The sequence below is a fragment of the Vanellus vanellus genome (genome assembly GCF_965231255.1).
Source record: "Vanellus vanellus genome assembly, chromosome: 1".
In the NCBI taxonomy this organism is placed as follows: domain Eukaryota; kingdom Metazoa; phylum Chordata; class Aves; order Charadriiformes; family Charadriidae; genus Vanellus; species Vanellus vanellus.
This window is the reverse complement of record NC_138905.1, coordinates 63,184,895-63,207,697: the sequence shown is the minus strand read 5'-3', so window position 1 is coordinate 63,207,697 and position 22,803 is coordinate 63,184,895. Positions and strand designations below refer to the sequence as shown.

Genomic DNA, 22,803 nt, shown 5'->3' with positions numbered 1-22,803 from the left:
AGCGCAATACAGCCTCCGTGATACCTCCAGTGAGGAAAGCAATGTCAGTGAAGAGGAGGTGTCTAGAAAGGTTGAGCCAAAACATGCCTCAGTGACAGATCTCAAGAAAGGAGCTGCATCCCCTAGAAGGGAAGTTAGTAGATTTAAACCTGTTTGCCTGGGTTTGACACTGTCAGCCTTATCGGTTGAATGGGCGGACCGTGTCTGCTCCACAGTGCTCACTGGAGAACGTACTTGAAGATGTGCACCTCTGCTGGTCGCAGGAACAATGAGTTTGAAGGGCCACACTGACTCAAAGACGTGTCCTCCGGTGCCTGCTTCCAGAAGCTTCACTGTGTATAACACCGTAAAAGAGAAATGTGGGTAGACTGGGAAACTGAGACAAACAAACAGCATTAAAGTGGGTGGCTGGACATACAAGGCAGCAGATTCCAAGATGGAGGTTTTTTTGCTTCAACAAAAGGGAGGAGGGAAAGTGAAAAAAGTGAAAGTGATAGATTCTGTTAATAACAGAACAACATATAGGGAATTAAACCCAGGAAAATATAAAGCCACAACCATATAATCTTTGCTATGTAGAAAACACTAGAAAACTATGAGGTTTTGGAAATTTATTGCTCAGTTCTCAGCATTATGAGCTTTTATCAGATGGGGTGTGTGACCTGCTAAGCAACTAAATAAATGTAATCCAATATATATATACAGCAGTCCAAAGGGCATCTCAGATGATAGACATTCCCATAAATTTAGATTATAAATTGATATTAAGGAGGAGAGAGACCACATTTTGTTCCCCCAATCACCTCCAGCAAGGACACTTTGCTCGTTGATATGTTCTCACTCATTGAGTAAGCAGAATAGTACTTAATGTGAGCTTGATGGCTCCCGGTAGCACCGTTTACTAAATAGACACAAAATTAAAGGCTAGTGCCTAAACCACGACAATTATTTACAGTAGATCTTTTCTCAGTAAGTTAGTCAGTTTTTCCACACAAAGCACTAAAGGCAGGAAGGATAATTTAGTGTCTAGGACAGGTTAAGAAACCAACTTTCTAAGAACACAAGAACTCTCTGCATCCTGACAGAGGCCATTTAGTCTGCAGTGCTTGCTAGCATGAGATCCCACAGAGAGAAGGTTAAAAATGTTGTTTAAGTCAATGTCTGTCTAACTGTGGGCAGCTGGACGTTCCTTTACATCTTGAAACACGATGGCTGATATATCCTCTTTTTTTTTAGCTTGTGTAAATGTGGATGAAGCTGTTTAGACTTCTGATAAATGGGCAGCTTCAGGTACAACTGAATTTGTTCTGCCAAACCCTTTTCTTGCTGTGGAAGAATCAAGCGCTGGTCACCATTGCTCTTCTTTCTGCAAGCACAAGGGAATGACACCCTTACCTGGAGTGTAGCAGAGTTTCTTTGGGGAATTATGGATTTTTACATTTTCCTTGAATTCCAGAGGCCTCTTCATACTTTTCCACCAGCACCTGCATTGAGGAACAGTGGGACATGTTCTACAATGTTCAGTGGGACAAGTAGCTGGGGAGAAGCGTACCCCTGTGTAAATATGTTTGTTCATAGACCAAAACTGCATGAACAAGTATGGCTAATCTAACACGTTGGTTGGCATCATTGTGGCTTACACTGGAGCTATTTCAGTTATTCATATAATCTTCAGACTAAATATCCCTTTGCGCTTTAACCTCACTTTGTAACCCGATAGAGGCTGAAGTTATCAATAAAATCACTCAGCTCTTTGGTAATCTACATGCCTTTGAATCTTTTCACTGCTTCCTCCTTCTTCATCATACCAAATTGCTTTTCATGTTCTCGCCCTCCTAAGACCTGAAAGTGCCATAATCCAGCCTTAACTTTCTTTGCTTGCATCTCTTTCATCCTACCTATCACAACATCCAAAAGTTTTCTTTCACAACTCCCTCTTTTTCTAAGGCCTCTTGTAGAAATGGAATTACCTCTTAGTTCTAGTTTACAACTCTTCCACCTTCTTGTTTAAATTCTTCCTTAAGTTCTCATTGTCCCAAAAATACTCACTCCCTCTGAATTAAGACTATGTGTGTATCAGTAGCCTTCTTGCAGATGTCTGACTATCAGGACAAAGACTGTCTTATCCTGAGATTTATACAACTCCCAAATCAGGATGAAAGTTGACTTGCATGGTGTGCCACAGACATGCAAGCAAGACGGAGAAGGATTTTAACTTTTTTATCCATTGTATAAGTTGTTCAGTTCCTGAGGATGCCTTCTCCATTTCAGTTGGTGGGCTTAACAGCTTTAAGTGACCAGGAAGCCAGAGGTGGACTTCTCCCAGTTAAATGATATTCATTGTCACTGGCAACAGGAAATGGAGATTTTAGTCCATTTTCTTCAGTTCTTTAAGTATGAGAACTACAGCAAAGACTGGTTTGCCCGGTGTGACAGTGGTAGATGATGGGATTAGAAATTCTAGTCTGCATATTCATTATTAAGCAGTATAAAATCCACTGGCACACCTGCTCATTTTTATTAAACTAAGACTAGGATTTTAAAAACTAGGAGCCTGAACTCAGATTGCTGTGACTAACTTTGACAGTACTGTATAGACTGCGCCCTCTGTGACAATTTAGGGCTACTGAAAACTAGACTAAGATTTGAATGTTGGGTTTGGTAGCCACTTTTAAATTCTGTCTTTTTTTTATATTTTTTTAAACAAGGCACAATCATATTCAGGAAATTATGTGACATTCACTAATGTGACATTTATCCCTATTCATAACATTTAATGCCAAGGAAAAATGATAGTGCTACACACAATCTACTGGCTGATCCTTTTGACATTGTAGAAATCTGATAGTTTGTTTTTTCCCTCTATTTTTATAGTTCCCTGCAGCTTGATCCTTGGCAAAAGCACATAACAGACAATAATTGCAGAGCACTAACAAAAGAAACAAGAGAGGTTGAGAGATTTAAGACAGGAGATAGGGGTGAGCAGGAACATGGAGAGATTTAATAGTCTCTCCTGGAATATACTGGAAGTCCCTGGACAGCTTAGCCAGGTGGCTGCTGGAGGGTTTAAGAAGTGACTATTTTCAGGTAGTCCCAAAGACCGGACAGCTTGAGAATATGCAACAGAACCTGAGAGTGTCTCTGGTCCACGTCAGAGTGCAGTTAGCATTGCTACCTGAAATCAGTGCTGAAGCTATCCACAACTGCCAAAGGAGGGTGCGAAGAAACTAGCTGAAATGATAGTAACTGCTTAAAGTTCTAACTCAGAGCAGGCAAGAAGGCAGTAGTAGAGGGAGTGCTGAGTACCGCCCAGGTGACTTGGCCAAAATGCCTGTAGGAATGATTCGCTGTGTGACTCACAAGGGTCACAGCTTTGATACATAAGGGAAGAGCAACTGACGTCATCTACCTGGACTTATGCAAAGTTTTTGACGCTGTCCCATATGGCATCCTGGTCTCGAAATTGGAGAGACATGAATTTGATGGATGGACCACTCAGTGGATAAGGAACTGGCTGGATGGTCACACTCAGAGTTGCAGTTAATGGCTCGATGCCTAAGTGGAAGCCAGTGATGAGTGGCATTACTCAGGGGTCAGTACTGGGACCGGTGTGTCCTTGTCGGTGACATGGACAGTGGGACTGAGTGCACCCTCCGCAAGTTTGCTCATGACACCAAGCTGTGTGGCATGGTCGACACACTGGAGGGGAGGGATGCCATCCAGAGGGATCTTGACAGGCTTTAGAAGTTGTTGAGGCCCCATCCCTGGAAGTGTTCAATGCCAGGCTGGATGGGGCTTTGAGCAACCTGGTCTAGTGGGAGGTGTCCCTGCCTGTGGCAGGGGGGTTAGAACTAGGTGATCTTTAAGGTCCCTTCCAATCTAAACCATTCTATGATTCTATGATTCTGTAAGTGTTGTGACTGACAGTCTGGGACTGTGGCTGGCTCCTTCTGGGCACTGCCACTGCCTGCCTGAGAAGTTTATACAAAAAAGCATTTTCAACCATACAAATTATCATCTTACTGCTGATATATTTCAAGCCACGGAACTTTTTTTAAATTTAGCACTTGAAATGAAAGAGAAGTTTTTCATGTTTGTTTAGATGCCAGTAGATGGCACAGAGTCTTCCTGCTTATGCAGTTAATATGCAGGGAAAAAGTCCTGCGGAAGCAATCCCACGAGGGTTATTGAACTGGCGATAAGAAAGCAGTGACGGCATAGTACACAAATGCTGTTCAGCCCCATTTGGGCTTCTCATATGTTTGTATTGTTACGGTTCCAGACTGCTAATACCTTAAGCCTCAGGCTCTAACTTGAGCAGGAAGGGTTTATTTTTGGATGAAGAATTTTTCCCATAGACGAGTGCCTGCAATACCAACCTTTTTTTTTTCTTTTTTTTTTTTTTTTAAATAAACCGTACAGTAAAGCTTAAGCTAAACTGAAAAGATATGGCCCAAAACATCACTGTCTGACTGAGAAGGGAACTGTCGGAACCCAGACTGTAAACTCTGTACACTGAGATGAATTGCACTGCCAACAGCATGTCTAGGAGGTGGCGGTGGAGAAGAGATGGAGTGGAGTGGCTCCTATAAGCATGGATGAAAGACTTTGGCTGACACTCAATTCTGTGGGTGCACAGCCACTGCGAGGTTGAAAAGCCAAACTGGGCTGATCTGCTGTGGCCACTCAGGGAGAAGCTGCATAAGCCCCGGGGTTTGGTACACATGAGACAGCAGCTGGGAAGAGCCTGTGGAAGAGGCAGGGGGCACATGAGAGGACTCACTTTTGGGCATCCAAGGTATTGTTGGAGTTATGACCCTAACAATCTCTCATAATCATTAATCTCTGTGAAAGATGCATTGGGATGCATTGGGTAGGGCTCTCTGGAGATCTACACTAGAGCACTGACATGCGGGCTGCTCACCATTGAAGTCCAAGATGCAAGACATCTTACCCTAAAATGCACTGGTCTCTTAAATCCATTTGATGAGGGCTTAGTTCAGTTCCCTAAACGTATGTGTGTAGTGCCATTAGAGGTGCCTGAAGTTACTTAATCATATGGAAGAGAGATGGATTTGACACCAGACTTACTGATGTGTAGGGGCAGACTACATGCTGTGCAGGGGCAATGGGAGGCCATGACGGATACCAGAGAGCACTCTCAGATGGCGGCAAGTGATCATGTTTAAGTAATCGAACTGAGCCCAGTGACTAGATCTCCACTGACTGCATAGCTGGGAAAGATGAGGTCAGATGCAGAAGCTGGCACTGCACTCACTAAAACTTAAATACAAAGGATCTCACCCAAAACATCAAAAAAAGGTGTCCGTTCTGGATTTCATGTGTATAGTCCATGGCAAAAGTGAACTATATGCCCTTGGGATTTCTCTTCCAGTGTTCACAGATCCCGAAAACAGCATATACCTTAGACTAGGAGCCAAGGAAAAAGACTGAGAGTCATATCTCTGGGGTCCTGTCCTTTGACCCAATACCTCACCTGGATCTTCAAATTCCATGACTTGTCTCTGTTTATTCCTTCATATATAAAATATTGTTTCTAGCCTACTTTTACCGGGACATTTGTGAAGCTTAATTAATACAGTAAGTTGTTAAATGATTCTAACATTTAATGTTTAAACCTACCACTTCATGTAACTATTTGAGTTACAGCCTATCTTTAAAATTCATGCTGGATGTTCTTCAAAAACTTCACGTCAGAATCTTCCACATACAGGGTTTTCCCCAAGAAAATCTCCTCATCTCTCATTTAAAAGACATCACTAATTTTCAGCCCAGTGCTGACTCAGAGTGAATAGAAGTTACAAAGATTTTGGAAATACTAGTAGAAACCAGCACTGTATTCCTTTTAAAGCCAATAGGTGTTCATAAATGAAGCTAGGGTGGTACCACCTTCGAGTTCAAGGGGAACCACAAAGTTAAGAGGACAGGTCAGGCTCATAGAGCAACTGATGAAAACTGAAAAACCCTCTTTTCTTTGTGAGAAGGGGAAGGCCTCCACCAAAGCGGAGATTCACGGCTAATTATTGCAGGTTTGCTTTGTGCTCCCCGTGGATGGTGCTGCCTTTTCACTTATGTCCCCCGCAGCCCATGTTCACTCTCCTCTGTGAATCAGTGTGACTCCACAGTGCTTCACAGAAGGTTGAAACGAATTTGATTTTCTTCACGCAATAAAAAGGAGAAAAGGTTTGGATCAATTAAAGAAAAATCTATCTCTGTGCAACGGGCGTTTTGGGAGTTAAGAGATCGATATACTTCACACGTATCTCAATTATCTTCCAGAATAGGAAGCGGATGTTTATACACTGAACCTCTGACACAACGAGGGTATAATTTCCCGTTAAACCTAACACTATGTGTGTGTAGGTTGCAGCTAAGAGGGACAGTCCCACTCCCCTGCCTGCGGCTGTGCGCTCCCGTTGCCTCGCAGCTAGCAGTCCCGGGGCTGCCGGAGAGTATTGCTTCAGCTAGCTAAGCCAGCAGAAATAAAGTACCTCCTGCTCCAAGTGTGTAGGATTTGCTCAGATCGGGAAGCTGAACTGGCTCATCCTGCAGAGTCACTAGGTCCAGGGCAACAAGAAGGAAGGCAACAAGACCTCCTGGTTGAGGGAGGAGGAAGAGAGAAAGGAGGGGAGAACGGGACCATCCTGCCAGCAGCAGTCTGCAGCTGGACTGGATTACCCCTATCAGGAAACTATACAATTAATATGTCAAACAAATTAGCCCACTGTATTGTACTGTTATAATGATACTGCAGTTATGCTAAGAAGAAGTGATTTTATAGATAAAAGAGAACATCTGCCCCAGAACTTGATACCTGTTATTCCATCTATTTATACGCAGCAGTATTTTTTAGACATTGTAAATAGTAACAATATATCATAGTATCAACTGAGATTAAGGTTCCACTGTGCACACAGGTACTAGTGCACTCTCCATAGGCTCTCTAAGGGAACAAAGAAGGCACGATGATAGCTATAGGGTAAAGGAATGGGTTGTCATCCCCACTTTACAAAGAGATAACTGAGGTATGCCCCAGTTAAGGAAGCTGCTCATGGTGATGTGTATGAACTCCTTTGGACATCTGGGAATTGAATGTATTTCTGTTAAATACCTTCATAGAGTGATCATTATATAGCGCAGGTGAACTTAGACGGTGGCAATCTGAATGAGAACAGCCATTTTGACAACATTTCCAGGCTAATAAATAGTTAGAGTGAATTTTAAAGTTTTATTTTCAGCCACTCTGTGGTTGGGACTTGGATGCTTTTCTTTGAACACTAATGAATTATGACACTTGGACTTACATCATTCATTCTGAATTGTTGAAATATTTCTCTACCTCTGTAAAGTATTAAAGTTCACAAGACTGCAATATTTAAAATTCTAAGGGAGACCAAGTAACGTTTTTTAATATCAATATATTTCTAATACTCTAGTTTGGAGGCTTGTGACAAATTTAACATAGAAGACTGATATCGTGTAAACACTATTTACAAAATCTGCCTCTGTCATTGCAATAATTCTAGAACTGTCTCAGAAACTTTAATCAAGGTTACCTGGAATCCCTTGTGCTACCATTTCCCATAATACAGGGTGTACATCTTTGGGTACCAGAGGTACCTGCAGAATTTTGACATTGGAACATGTTAAATGTAACCAGTAGGTAAGCAGACTTGGAAAAAATAATTTGGGAAAATTTGTGTTATTGTTGGGATAGCTATGGATTCCAGGAATTTCGAGGGCAAAATTTCTACGAGCATGTTTTTGAAATTCTGCAGACTTGTAATAAGACAGACCAAACACATTGAAAATAATTTAAAATTAATCCACAAAGATCAATGCTGAAATGCTAGATTCAAATCAGAACACAAAAAATGCAATCCTGAGAGAGAACCTGAGATTAGAGTCCAGGGTTTATAATGATGGAGGGGCGTTTTCCTCACCCCAAGCCTCATTGGCCAGTGCTGGAGACACCATACCGGCGTGATACACCATAATCTGCTGGGGCAAATCATGTGCTCTTTGTACGCTGCTGAGATAAATTTCACATGCTTAATGAACAGATAAAATTGGGGCCAAAGAAACTTCTGTTTGTTACACCGCATCAGGCATTCACAATTAGACAGTTTTCAGCACGATGGAGCGTGTAAACCCAGCGTGGGTTTTGCTTACCTAGGCATAACTCAAGTGAGGAGCTGCTCCCAATTTCACTTGTGGAAGTCAGAACAAAAATCTGGGCCACAATGTCTCTTTCCTCTCCTGGTTGCAGAGTCCTCTTTCAAGTTTCCTCTTAAAGACAGAGCGAAATAAGCTCTGGCTCTCTTGAAGTCAAGCGGCACAATTCCCATCACTTTTCCCTTCTTAGCAACCCTCACCTTAATTTTTTCTGACTGATCCAGCCAAGCGATCAACCGAAAGTAGCTGCTCTCCTTCTTCCTCCTGCCGTTTTGCCTACTGCCCTGACCTAGGGACTAGCTCTTGACTTTGGTGCCGAGTGCCTCAGTGCGCTGGAATTTACTGTCAGAAAGGAAACACTTTGACTGCTATAGGACACCATGGGGCATGTGTTGCTTACACAGTAATGTCACCCTTTGGGTCATTGTAAGGCAGAAGGTAAACCTGACAAGTGGTGTTTATCTGTCAACGACATCTTGTACATGCCTTGAAGTGTCTCCAAGCCGACTGTCTTGGAAAAAAGATGCAATCTATGCTTTAAAGTTTAATCTTCCCTCGTCTTGCTACATAGAGTAAGACCCCATTTGTGGATGCTACATTTATACAGAAACTATTTCTCGTCGCTTCTCAACCAAGGTCACGTCTCATTTACATGGCAGAAAAGCAGAGTCCACGGCGGACTAGGAAAGTCTTTCTTTCCTGGCAGGTCTACAGTGCAAAGCTGAGATTGAACTGAGCCGGCTAGGTAAATCCAGGTGTCTTTCATCAACACCAATAAATTCAGCAAAGATGTCGGACAAAAAGGACTGCCTTCACAAATTAGATGGGAACTTAAAAAGTAACAGATATTCTGAGATGCAGCATTCTTCCATGCTGAGGTACTTCCTGCTCTTGCAAAAGTGGTTGTTTTGCTTTTTTCGGTTGTACATTTTTAGTCTTCCCCTTGCCAGCACAGTAGAAATTGAAATAATCGATTTGTTATTTTTACTGGTAGAAAAGAAAAAATGCTCTGCGGATTATCAGTAATATCAAAAGAAATAAATTCACCAAAATCTATAATATCCTATTGTAAATAGTGAACGTGGCAAAGGCAGAATCTGAGCCCAAAAAGATGTCACTACGATGCGTTCCTGCTGTAGACACCAATTTTGAGGCCTTGTGCCTGGTGGGAGGGGACATGGGACTTGAATGGGGCTTGGGCACTGTCAAACCTCATTTCAGTGTCCTCCTGGAGGAGCGCATTTAATGAGTGCCTCCTGATGGGAGGGAAGGTTCCGTCTGCTGCTGCTTCTTATCCTTTCTCCTTGGGCTCGGTAAATAACTGTTTCCTAGAGGCTCCAAAGATCCAAATATTAAAACTGGTTAAAAAGGTTTACTGTTACATGACTTCAACATTTTGGATTCTTTATGAGTACAAAACCAAGCTGCTGTTTATTTTTTAATGAAAATATATGGACACTCCAATATTTTGGGAATATTTCCAGATTTTGTCCCACATGGGCTGGGAATCCTTTCCCATTCTCATGTAAACTGTTCATTTCTGCCCAGCATTCTTATTTCAGTCGATCAGCTTTTCTCGATATCAATAAAACCTTTCAGTGGCAAATTTTTAAATAGTTTGGTTAAAGATTTGTCTCTGAGGTCTTCTGGGAATGTCCTGGTGACAAGGTGAAGATTTTTCTCTGGTAACAAACAGACAGTGACTTACTAGAATAGAGACTGAAGTAAGTGAGAGAGTTCAGTCCTAGGAATAGCAGCAAACATGAAGTTATGGATGCAGATCTAGCAGCTGCAAGAGCAAATAAGGGCTTTGGATGTTTGACCAAGGGAATTTATTAAAAACAGACAAGAGAGAATGATTTAATTATCTGACGCCTTGGTTAGCTGCTGTTTGGAAACTGCTCAAGGAGCTGAACAGAGTTAAAATAGGATACTCATGTTTTGGAAAAAGACCACAGAAGATTAATTGGGGCAGGCATGGAAGGGAAAGGCTCAGAGAGCTTAGCATGTTTGGCCCCTGAGGTGGCTGAGAAGAGGGCTTACAGTGGTACACAAAAGCCATACTGCAATGAGGATAAATTTTGGTCAGAAGACATTCATTTTACCGAAGGGCAAAATACAAGGTCACAAGCCAACTTGTGGAAGGAGAATATCAAGTTATGAGAAGGGACATTTCCATTCAGAGATATGAGACAGCCTGTGCAAACAAGGATGCTTTTAGCAATAGGGTAAGTTAATGAAAGAATGGTTGGGGATGGCACACCCTCTAGTTCTATCCACTGAGGTCCAGGAGATGGGCTAGAAACAACGTGGAGCTCAGATCTTTCCACCTCGCGATTTCTATGAAGGTTCTGGTTCAGTCATTTGGCAAGTAGGCTGAGTCAGAAGGTGGTTCATGGCCCTTTCACGTGCTCAGGAGTTGTGTGTTCAGTACAGAGGAGCTAAATGCTTCCTCTTTTGGCTCAGGTCCTTCACAAGATGAGTTTCAATCAAATCAGCTGAGTGATTAACATATACAGGGAAGCAAAGCAGAGCTGCGTGAAAAAAATGGTTAAAAATCAGAATTTCATAGAATGAATAGACAAATGCCTTTATTAACAGAGAGCGTACAGGTTGGCTAGATGGATAATTGTAAATATGTTTAGACATATCTGTGATCCAAGAAGCATGAGCTTCAAGATGACCAAAATGGAAAAAAAGCAAAAAAGGTCAGGCATTTCCTACTTTTCATTTTTTTCCTTCTTTTTAAACAAGTTTTAAAGCAATTTGGGCAATAGTTGGCCAAAATCAACACCTCTGCTGTATGCACTGATAAGGCAAGTTTGCTGACTACCATACACTCTGCAAATGTGGAAAAGAAGTGTAAGAAGGTAAGTTCCGAATGACATCTATCCAATAGCACCAAAGTGCTTATAACTGTTACGGCACAAGCAAGATGGGGTCAACATTGTGACAACATCTGTGCAGGAAGAAAAATGAACTAAAATGCCTGGGTTGTCTTAGATTGCAGTATGAAGTATATGCAGGTGCTTGAGGCATGGACTCAGCTGGGAATTGGACTGAAACAAATAAAATATGGCTTATTTCCTTAAGAAATAAACTGCTTTGCCTGTCACTGCTACTGCTAAGGTACACTGAGACATCACAGCCTAAATCTACCTGAGTGGCACCTTTTATAATACAAATAAAAAAAAAAAAAATTACAGAAAAGTTGCAACAGGAATTTTTTATGAGTGTAAAAGAGAACGTTACATTAAATGCAATGAATTATGCAAGTGTCATATAAGGGTAGCAAAAAGTGAAGGGATGAGAAAATTTTCACATGATTGCTACTCCATAGTTTCAATGTATTTTGTGCAGTTGAAGAGCCTTTTGCTTGCACTCTCAGATGACCTTTTCAAAACAGAGAGCTCAAGAAACACGCATTTCTCCGCATGCTACAAAGGCAACTATATTGTTCCGTGATTTTTTTCTACACATAACCTATCTTTCCTTCCTGCCTAGCACAGGTTATAGAGACAATTTAGGTTTCTAGCCATGTGTATACCAGTAAATAAAGCAGGGCTGGGGCATGGGTTCAAGTGCTGTTCTGTGATGATCCACACCAGGGGATGGTTAGCATGCTCCCTGGTACCATTCTGGCTCAGGACAACTAACACTCTCCCACCTATGACTAAGTATAGCTCAGGCACATGCCAGCAACCATTCTCTGTGGACATTTTGGCTGCAGTCTCCCTGTTTTGGGGTAGAGAGGGAATTTTGCTGTGTGGATGAGAACCACACACTTTCACTTGGTCACTGGGCCAGTGTGTGGTCTCAGTATAGATTCATTTAGGAGCATAAAGCAGTCTGTGAGTTAGAATTCCTGAATATCCTTCTTCTTCTTCTTGCAAAGGAAGCACTTTAAGGTTGTAAGGGTAAGCGCTGGCCTCCAATCCTTTCTCACCATGAGATTGCAATGGAGGTCCTCTCTAACCCATCTAGTGCTAGAATGTCACCATATTTAATCCTGTTTGTATTAATGCCCAGGCATGCAGTTCTCAGCATGCCGTGGCACACGATGGGTGAAACACAAAGAAAACTGTCTTTAAAACTTAAAAGAGGGCACTCGGAAAACAGCATGCTGGAGAGAATCAGCAGTTGCTCTTCATCCACCTCATGGTGGATGGTTCCAGCCATCACAGCGTTTGGTGCCTGGATGTGAGTAGAAGAAAGGGGAAGCAGAAAAAATGATCTCTGCAATCTTATTATCTGTTCATGCACTGATTCCCTGCTGCCACCACAATCATACACGGAGGGACAAAATCCCCAGTTACCTACTCAGGGTACCATTCTGTTTGCTTTCTAAGGACAGGAATTATTTCAGTGATATAAGGAGGTTTACCTAGATAGTGATATAAAACAAAGGAGAAAAATGGCTTTAATATTCCTTATTTAGGTTTCTGTAGGCAGGGGTCTTGCCTTTCTGTGTATTTTATAGGCACATGAATCAGTCAAATAATAAAACACCGCAATGAGTAGAACAGAAAAAGCCAGATGACAGTCTGGTCTCTTAAAAAAAGGAATGAAATTCCCATCCCTTAGAAGACGTATATAAAATGGCTAAATAGCCAAAAACCAACAGAGAGTAGAAGAAACAATCATGCATTGGCTACAGGATAAACAGGCACATGACCACTCTTCCATCTCTAACTTATATTCAAAGACATGGAATATGTTTTCCATAACATTTGGGTGTATTTATACACTGAGCACTCTGTCTAATAGCCTAGTTCTTATTGATATGTGATAATGATATGAGCATGCGTTTTAATAGCATGAAACCCTTGAGGACCACTTCATCTCTTGCACTAATCACTACTGTCTCAAAATCCTAAAAGGGCATAAGAAAATAAATCCTGGTACCTCCTGATTAACTTGACCTGCATTTCTATGTTGCCTACATATTCATAGTTTAAGTAGGAGTTTAAGAGGAGGGCAGCCCAGTGGCTTAGTTTAGTGGCTCGGAGTGTGTGCTACAGATAGGATTTCCATTCCTTCTGTCTGGTTTCCTGGCTTGGCAAAGGCAAGGAGTGTTGCATCTCCCGGATGAGTGGAAAAGAGAATATCTCATCTCTCAGCAGTGACCTCTCCAGTTAATGAGGTAGCAGTGCTGAAAGGAACACTACAGTCTCTACCGAAGCCAAAATGAGGATGGCTAGAGGGAAAGGACCTAAGAAAGTGTAGCAAATGTAAACAGAAGGGAGATATGAAGGGTCTTCACGGCTCCAAACAGGAACACAATAATCCCTTTTTCTTCATTAATACTGCAAAAAGTACTCTACTCCGAGCTCCATCTTTGCATACCACTTTTTCTTAAAGGAAGGAAATGAAGTTTCACTGCAGACATACTGGCTATACTTATTTGTCCCTTTTATGCTGTGGACAAAGGTGTATATGTATACAGGTAGTTCCTATAAGTTCTGCAGGCAGGAGGGGCTCTTTACCAGTGTGGCAGTCACTTTTTCAACCTCCATCTGCGTGTGTATGCGTGTCTGCATGTTACAGAGAGAGACGCAGAGAGCGAGCGGTGCGGCTGAATTTAGAAAGTTATAGATGTTCTCATCAGCCCCGTGCAATGCAGCAGAGATTCCTTCCAAAAGCCAAGGGAGCAGAGGCTGCAGACAACAGATGTGAGAGGGGTTCCCATAACTGTCAATTTTCAAAGTGTTTGCATTGAAAAGAGAGGAGGTGCTATTTTGATTGATATTTCAGTTGCAGTATATAAAGCAGAGGAATTCTTCTTACCCTCTGCTTGTCATACTGCTCTGCATACTCTCTCGGCTGGACTTGGGGCTACTACTTACTGCATCTGAAAGACTGAAACTTACTGGGAATAAAGAATTCTTGTAACAATGCCGGAACCCACCAAGAAAGACGGTAAGCATAACAAATATTACCTGAGCCTTTCTTAATTACAGGAACTATGAGTACGCACACACACAAAACACCTTTTAGAACATCTTGCTTATTTCAGCAACAAATAATATCTGGGAGTGCTAACCACGCAACATCATTATATCATTACAGATCACCAATCCTTTTAAACTAGGAAATTACTTTCAGGTAGGGGTTTAGCACAAAACTGTTTTGGCGTCCAACTATTTTAAGCAATGAACAATGGCTTTGCGGAGATATCGAGAAACTACTTGATTGGGAAAATGCTGTATTTACTTTTTAAAGACTGCAGGATTTTTGTAGTGCGATTACTGGTTCCTCTATGGCTAAGATATCTAGACTCTGGAAAACAGGGAATAAGCACTTCTTATAGTTTAGAAAGTCAGCATGTTGGTATGTTTTTCATAAAGTTTTGTAAGTTATTGAATAGAAAGGATGTGTTCATGAAACAGTTTTAAGGTTCTGATGAAAATATATTCTGTATGTCTAATGCATAAGTGAAGACTGTAGTAAGTTTTTCTGTACAGCTCAAACTGAAATGATACATTTTTCCACACTACAGAAATCATTTTCTGTTTCAGAAGGAGAGTAAAAGGCAGTAATACTGGCCCCTTTTGTGGTACTATTAAGTTCATAGCGAAGAAACTGAGTATGTAGTTTGCTAGTGAGGTACAGAATTGTCCATTGGAGGTTGCCCAAACAGGCATAAAATGTTCAGGGTCTATTAATTCATTACTTTTTAAAAGCTAGCATTTATTTTTTACTATTTTGAAAATTTAAGCTAAATGAGCTTCTTATATTTGCACTACTTCTATAGCCCTTTTATTTTTCTTTGAAATTTAGACCTTTTTTTTAAGAATTTTCATTATTATTGTTTAGCAGTGACAATATACATAGCTTCTGCAAAGCCATAATTGTGTAAACTGTATATTCTTTGTAAGTGTTGGCAAACAGGGGGTACACAGGCAGGTTCCCAAACGCAAAACTGAGCTTAATCTTAAAGCTAATCACGTGGAAAGTATAGAAGCCATGAAATAACATTTATTTCCCATCACAGAATCATGGAATCATAGATCTGATAGGCCCACGTGTGCAGTTTGAACAAGTACATACGATTTAGCACTGACCTATTGATAGGATTTGCTTTATTTTAAAAGTCTCTTGGAAATATTTTCTGGTTTTTGTGGAAGGCGAGAGCAGAGCAACTATTGGGGGCACTAAGCAGTTTCAGCACCTTGTTGCGTTGGGGGCATATGAAAACTAAACTTTTTGCACGACTGAGTCTTAAGCAAGCAGTGTTGACAGACCAATGTGATCATTTTACTTACTGGCCCTCCTTAGTGCTCGAGGACAATGATGGATGAAGTATCCTTCTGAAAATAGCTACACCAAGTGCATGTATTAATACGAGAGCTTAATCCTCTATATCAAACCTAGAGCCAAGCCCCTTCTAGAGTGTCTTATTTGTAATTCAAATGATTTACACGTGTATTAAGTGTCCTTTTTATTTGATCTGTTATTTGACTGGATATTACACAGTTTAATCAGAATGTGTTCTGTGGCTGCCAGCTAAAAAAAAACAAACCCTGAAATATTTCTGCACTTTCAAATGATATGTGCTTTGGAGAAAATTTGTTAGGAGGCTCATGTTTCTAAAGGTTATTATTCTGTTTAAGACCAAATTGTTTCAAAGATATTCTTACAATGCAGTGATTACAAATGCAGCTCCATGGTTGTGTTACAAAATAAGTTTAGCAACTCTGAACAACATTACACTGACAGTGGAATAAATGTGGGATTTGATGAGTCAATATTCAGGAACATAAAAAATATTAAAGTCTTCTGTCCTGATAGACCCAGAGTTCACAAGTAGTAATGAGCTCTGGAAAAGTGATACATACAAGTTGTATGCCGTTTGGTCCTAATTGCACCCAGTTTATTTGCAGTCAGTATATCACGGTGATAACAGGTTTATATTATTGTACTTAAGACATTACCTCCTTCCTGAGCTGGTGGCAGTACTCATATAGTAAGTACAAGTACTTACTATGTTAGTGGCAGGAGTATTTGGTACCAATAATAGTACAATACACTGCTTCTACTGGTACTAGCTCTACCAGTAAGAATTCAGAACCTCACATGTCCGTCAAATGCCTGTTCTCAAGGTAATTTCCAAGGCACGAAGGATTGAAAGTAATTAATCAGTGAAGGTGAACCCTGAACTGAGTACATTCTGGAAGGTACCACTGGAAGGACTCTCTAAGAAACTTGTTGGTGGACTACAATAGAAAGCAGAGAAAAAAAAGACGCTTAGGGCTTCTGCATCACAGGGCCACCTAAGCAGTACTCTGCTGACATTTCACATGACTGATCCCATACTCCTTATTCTCATAGGTCCTGCCTGGTAAAAACAGCACACACAAAAGCAAGCGGCTGTGAAATCAGAAATTGGCTAACACTTGAATGTTAAGAAAATCTCAGGTTTGCATTTTTTTGTCACTGCAGTCTCTGAAGTACATATAGCTACTTTTTTTTCAGAGGCAGTGCTGTTGCAAGCTCCCAGGCTTTTTTTTTTTCAGGCCAAATGTTCTTTGAGCTATTTTAAGGTTATTAGATTACCAAAGTGAGAAATTTCCTGACTTGGTGAGAGTGTGGCCTCACAATGTGCTCTTAACAAATAGGATCACCAAATTAAACACACCACTCAGCTTAGAGAAGGTTGCTGGGGCACTTCAGCCTCATGGAATTTGTCACTGTAGAAAGAGACTTCCATGACTAATGATTTAAGGCCTTTATTGTACTCCTAAAAAGTCGAAGTCCTATATATTACATGAGCTGTGGCTTCCTTGGAGCATACTGTCATGTCATTGTAAGAAAGTTTTGTCTTGGCCTGTTTAAAATTTCATATTCACAAGGCAAAGACTACATTCACGAGTTAACTGATCCCAGTGGATGACTAGGATAGGACTGTGATGCCCAAGACCTTTACCAGTGCATTTAAATTTAACAGCCTTTAGTTTTCCAGGTGACTAATAAAATAGCCCTCCCTCATATAATTACTTCCTGTAATTTATTGTAACCACTCAGTGAATCTTTCCTCTCCCCCCTTTCCTTTAACCAATATGCATAGTAAGAGCTGCCCATTAATTAGGTGCCCTCTTAAACTGTCATAGGCCATGGCATTTGGACACACTTTTGTGTAAGTGCCAAGTCTCTCAAGAGCAACGGTTTCAAACTATTTGTGGGCATCATCCCACAGGGACAGGTGCAAGTCAGTCCCCAGTAGGCAGCTCTGTAAATTTGCCTTATTTATTCTCCCCAATCTAGGAAATAATTCATGGCCACGAGTTGAGCGACCATTCTGAATTTTAAGCCAATGCATTTATCAACTGTCTGCCAGCTTAATTTTCTAAGGGTTTGCAAGCTCTGCTTGAATACTGCCTGGAGCATCCACATATTGGCAAGGAAACAGAATTAAAAATTAGTGCGTCTACTTTAGACCGTGTTCAGTAAAACTTTTTTCACTCTGTAAGCAGCATAGTTGTGAAGAAACTATGTGTGTATATTGTCTGTTAGAAGGACAATCTCTAAAATATGAAGCAATTTGTGAAAGGAGGTAAAGAGACATATCGGTAGAGACAGCTTTGGAGATATGGTGACACTGGTCTCTCTAAAGAAGCCCAGTTAAAACAGCCTTTGCTTCTATTGGCGTTTAAACATGACTGGGTTTGTTTCATTGCATGATTGTTCTATAACTATATTTGCCTTATATTTACAATATTTAAATCAATACCACAGTCTGGTGTATCAAGATAACAGGCATTGTCAAACAAGTTTTATCACAGTTAGTCACATAAATCATATAAGTAGACATGTAGAGCAGCATTCCAGTAGGAAATCAATCTCAGCATCAAGGTTGCATAGAAGTTAATTGAAGTAAGATTTCTTTTAATATCATATTTTCAAGGCTAGACAATTTTTCAGAGGTGAAAAAGAAGTTAAATGGAAATTCTGCTCCGGTATGTGAATTTAGCTTGTGTCAAAATTAACAATCCTGATGGAATGTTTTCCTGAAAATTCAAGAACCCGGCATGTGAACATTGTATAACATTGCTTAGTGCTTTCCATGCAGAAGACTGGACCTGTATAATCATTTGATTATGGCACCAAACTGGGTAGTGCAGCTGCTGCTGTCCTTGCTGCATAGATACATGCTTAGTGAGGCAAAAGCAAAGCGTACGGACATCCATCTTCTGCCATCATCATTGTCCCTCTGCAAGACTGACTGTAAAATGCATTCCCATTATTTCTAACTACCTTCAGTCCTGGAGCCAAATCACGCCCAAAGTCAGGCCCATGTATATCATTTACAAGCACTGTATTAAAGTCACAGGTAAATGAGTTTTGGTGGATGAGGGAAGGAGGTAACCCTAAGCCCTTATCTTATTTTCCCTCTCAATTCTTTAGAAAGTTTCTCTTCATCACCTCTAGCTAATAAATTTAAAGCCCTCACAAACGGAAAGCAAACTTACGCCTAACTGTTGTAATTAGATCTGTCAGGGTGGGCCCCAGTCCCGTCCTGAGCCCTATAGAGACGGGTCCTCCTGTACAGATCTTGTTGCACGCTGGGAATCGAGTTGTTCTTAGACTGTCTTTGCCCTCCCATTGCTAATTTCTAAGTGTTGCTCCCGTACTTCCTTCTGAGATACCAGAGCATCTGGGGTTTATTCTTTGACCTTCTGCCTCCACTGCTCCTACATTTAAGATTACTTTTCCAATCAGATTAATTTGATTAGAAAAAAAAAAAAACAACACAATTACAAGGAAAAATCCCCAAACTTGATTTATTTTTGAATTTTTATGTTTTGCTTTATTATGGTGTAAATCAAATAAACTGCATTGATTTTTCTTTTCTTTTACATTGCACTGATTTTATTTTAATACTAGTGTAGGAGGATAATGCAAGATTGATCTGGCTTACAGTTGTTCTTACTTGAGTTGAAAAGCTCATCCACCCTGTCCAAAAAGCAGTGCATCTACACACAGGAAAAATATTCGATATTGTCACACTAAAATAAAAAACTCTTTGAGTTTAGGAGGAAAGCAGAGAACGGCCTTTCAGCAGACCAGAGGGGGCTTTGTACTTGGCAAAACTGAAATTAGCAAATGCTGCCTTTGTGCCTCCCTATGCTGCACCTGTTGGGAAGATAAATAAAGGACTGCCCAGTTCTTTCCCCTCATACCTCCTAAATATATCGCTTTGAGAGAGCTTTAAAAAAACCCAAACATGCTACAGTACCCTTCTGTTCCATGAAAAACGGGGTGAGTTTCTCCATATTAGTTTCAGGGATCTGCCTGTGGTCACATCGCAAAAAAAAATAGCAGAGAGATCTGGGGAGACTTTCAGTTATCAAAACATTAGTAGCTGCCACACACAGTGATGGTCCTTGGAAAATGTGTTGTACAACATATTTCATGCTTCATGAGGGGACATCCAAAGGGTTTCTTGAACTTGAAAAGCAAATCAAGTTTGAAAGTAGATTTCCCTTGGGATAGGGCCAAATACTGGACTCGTCACTTGGGGAAAATGCAGAGATTCCACTAAGTTAGAGGTCCTAATTTAATAATTGCTCTCGAGTGAGGGAAAAAAGGTTGTTCTCATCCAGACACTAATGTGACTTTGCACTGAATGTAAAAATCTGTAAAATAAAGGAGATGCAAAGGGATAGAATCATGAACTTCAGTTGTAATTGGAGTTTTCTCAGTCCCACTGCAAACAGCTTTGTCTCTTGAGTGTGAGGAAGTGAGTGGCAGAGAGACAGACTGTTCTCTACCATCCAGCCCTCTCTCTCTGCTTTCACTCACAACTAAAGTGCTACTTCTGAAGACTCAAAAAAAAAAAAGATTTCTCTTTTTCACTGCTGTTAAGGAACCAATACTTGAAGTCATTTTTCCATCATTCACGAGGGGATTTTGACGCACTTTATGACCACCAAGAGATTTTATACTTTTGCTTTGAAGAGTTGTTGGTGTTTTAAGTTAGGGCAGACAGGAATGATCTGACATGAATGTCCACGTTAGTTCATTGAAAATTTTGATAAGTTTGCAACCATGCAAATACCCTAATGGCCTTTACAGTGCCACAGAAGATCTCTGTTAGGAATCAGATACCCAAACGGACGTGTGTGCAAGTGAACTAGGTGTCTCCACTCCCACTGGAGTCACGGACAGCAGGTCATTACAGTCAGTGGAGCCCAGTTTGCTGCTCAGCTGACGAGCCAGCAGTTGCCTAAACATCGGTGCCTACTGCCATATGGGACCCTCTAGGATACACAGAATACCCATCCTGGCCTGGCAGATACGACTCAGGACCTATGGGAGATATGCAACACCCTGGAGTAACAGCTACAAACCAGAAGGGTATGCTACAGCATCTGAATGCCATTGGTCATCTACATTTAAGAAAATGAATTGAGCCATAAACAGCTAATTTATGGTGAATAAAAATCTAACTCTATTGATTATAAAGGTAGCCTGGACTCCTAGCTCACACCGTAAACACATTCGTGTGTCTCCCTTTATTCCGAGTACCTTAACAATAAGGCTGCAGAGTTATTCTCTATAATTTCTTCAATTAGTGTTTAAGGTTATTCTGCAATGGGTAGTTTCATAAGAAGACAAGGACAGAGTTCCACTCAGCATTATTGCATTTGCTACTTGGATACTCTCCCTCAGTAAATGAGGGAGTACATTAGGGCCAGATTCCCTTGAGCAGAGGAGAGTGCACCCTTCTGTTATCTGCTGGGTGCACTGACAAAAATAAAAATTAAAAAAAAAAAGGGCTACTGCCATTTTTTTGTTCTTCGGGACATCCAGCTGGGTTTACTTGCTTTATTTTTTATAAGAAGGAGTCAATATATTTTATTTCATGTCTAAGCTGAGTGTTTAAATCAATTCAAAATTAAATTTCTTTTTTGCATTAAAGAAAGGAAACAGAAAGTTGCATTGCTGTTCAAATCAGTGTTAATTCCTCTTCTTCCTTTCTACTGTAGCTTACTCTCGCTTCCTCCAACAGTTTTATGTTTTTAGATGAAAGATTGGTTACATCGAGGACATTTGCAGCTATGAATAACAAGTACTTTTTATGTTAAATAATAAAGTGTTTCTGAATATTCTACAATGTGTTCAACGAAACACATGTAGATTTAGGAATCTCCATGAATTCCTATTTCTGGAATTTACTCTTCCTAATTTGTCAGGTGTGGTTTTAGCTCCTAGAGCTCACTGAACTAGCAAGTGGTTCAGCCAAGATGAAGATGCTTGCAGAAGAGATTGAACTAGAGTCAAAATCCAGTTCTGTGTCCAACAGGATTGTATCTCCCGGGAAGCTGTTTTAGAAAGCATGTTTTGGTTAAAGTTCCAGTCAATCTTCACCGCTTCCTGTGGTGCTGTAGGGACAGAAAGAAAGTTACCATGGATTCAAGAAAAACGAAGATAGATTTCTGCTCAGAGACCTCTCAGAACACCCAAAAAACACAGCATTCACAAAACAGAGTGGTTTCTCTCTGGCTTCCCTCCCCCATTACCTCTGCTTGTGTTGCTAATGGCATCTCCACAGAGCAGTCAGTGGGACCTAGGCGAAGTGATGTAGGATGTCTCACATCCACACTGCTTAGAATTGCCTCTTCTGAAGAAGATCTATCACACCCACAATCCTCTACTGCTTGGCCAGGTGTCTTTATGAGTATTTTCAATCCAAAGTGCCAAAATAAACTGTGGCCTTTGCTGCAGTTAGCCCATGGTGGTGTTAGATGTCAAAATACTGAGATGCTGCATGCCCTCTTCTCTGGTAGTGCTAGATGAGGGTTAATTTAGGATATTAGACCCCCTGGAGTAGTGTCAGAAGGTTGTTGAGTAGAAAGTCAAATATGGCACAGTCTCAGAAAAGTTCCAAAATTCCAAAAAATTCACCATCCTAAAAATTGCTCTATGCTCTGCCTTGGAGTTAAGTTGTTTGTTCCGGGAAAGACTTTCATGAGTTCAATGACCTGCAAGTCAGTCCGTGCATGTGACTCCCATGCAGTGCAGAGAGTTGCAGCACCAGGATGTGGGAGCGCAGCTGAGTGACTCATTCTACATGAACCCCCCTATGTCCCATCTCCACATTCCCAAAAGTGTACAGGTGCTCCAGCAAGAAGGGAGTCCTGGTGTACCTTGTGGCAACAGAACATGTTCAAGAGTCATTGCTCTCCCTGCCCTGGAGATTAGGAAATATTTCTTACATAATTTGCTATTCCCTGGCCCTGCTACTAATTGAAAATAGCATGTGATCTACTTCTTAGGGCAGTTGCCCTTATATGTGATGGCTCCAGCAAGTTATTTTGATCAGGTGATTATTACAAAAAGCTCCGTTCTAATTTAATTCTCCATAGGATCAAATGGTGGTTTTAGTGAGCGTCTGAAAGCGGTGTTCAGTAGTACCATGATGCTTCCTGAGAGGGATCTGTATTAAAATACACACTCCTCACGACTTTGCAGGCTCAGAATACCTGCCTAATTTTGGTCATAAATGCCAAGAGTGGGTTGCAGCCATACACAGACGCAGATGAAGATTCCCTTTTCACACAGATTCTGTTTATGAATCCTAGCTCTGTGCGCATAGACATAAAT

The 22,803-nt window shown here is 40.9% G+C and overlaps 1 protein-coding gene and 1 long non-coding RNA gene across 2 annotated transcripts in view; one reads left to right on the top strand and one right to left on the bottom strand.

The window, feature by feature from the left end:
- Nucleotides 1-1,457: 1,457 nt before the first annotated feature.
- Nucleotides 1,458-8,457, bottom strand: LOC309670764. The gene is made up of 3 exons (XR_014269040.1): nucleotides 8,397-8,457; nucleotides 8,194-8,310; nucleotides 1,458-1,484 (listed from the first exon to the last, which is right to left on the bottom strand). It is a non-coding gene; the product is annotated as an uncharacterized lncRNA (long non-coding RNA).
- A 5,568-nt stretch (nucleotides 8,458-14,025) lies between these two features.
- The window catches only part of MYBPC1 (myosin binding protein C1), a gene marked incomplete at its 3' end in the record, with an annotated part of 74,665 nt that continues 65,887 nt past the window's right edge, over nucleotides 14,026-22,803 (top strand). Inside the window, exon 1 of the mRNA XM_082499553.1 lies at nucleotides 14,026-14,115. Coding sequence (XP_082355679.1) covers nucleotides 14,091-14,115 — 25 coding nt within the window. The 5' untranslated portion in view covers nucleotides 14,026-14,090. The remainder of the gene's footprint in view (nucleotides 14,116-22,803) is intronic.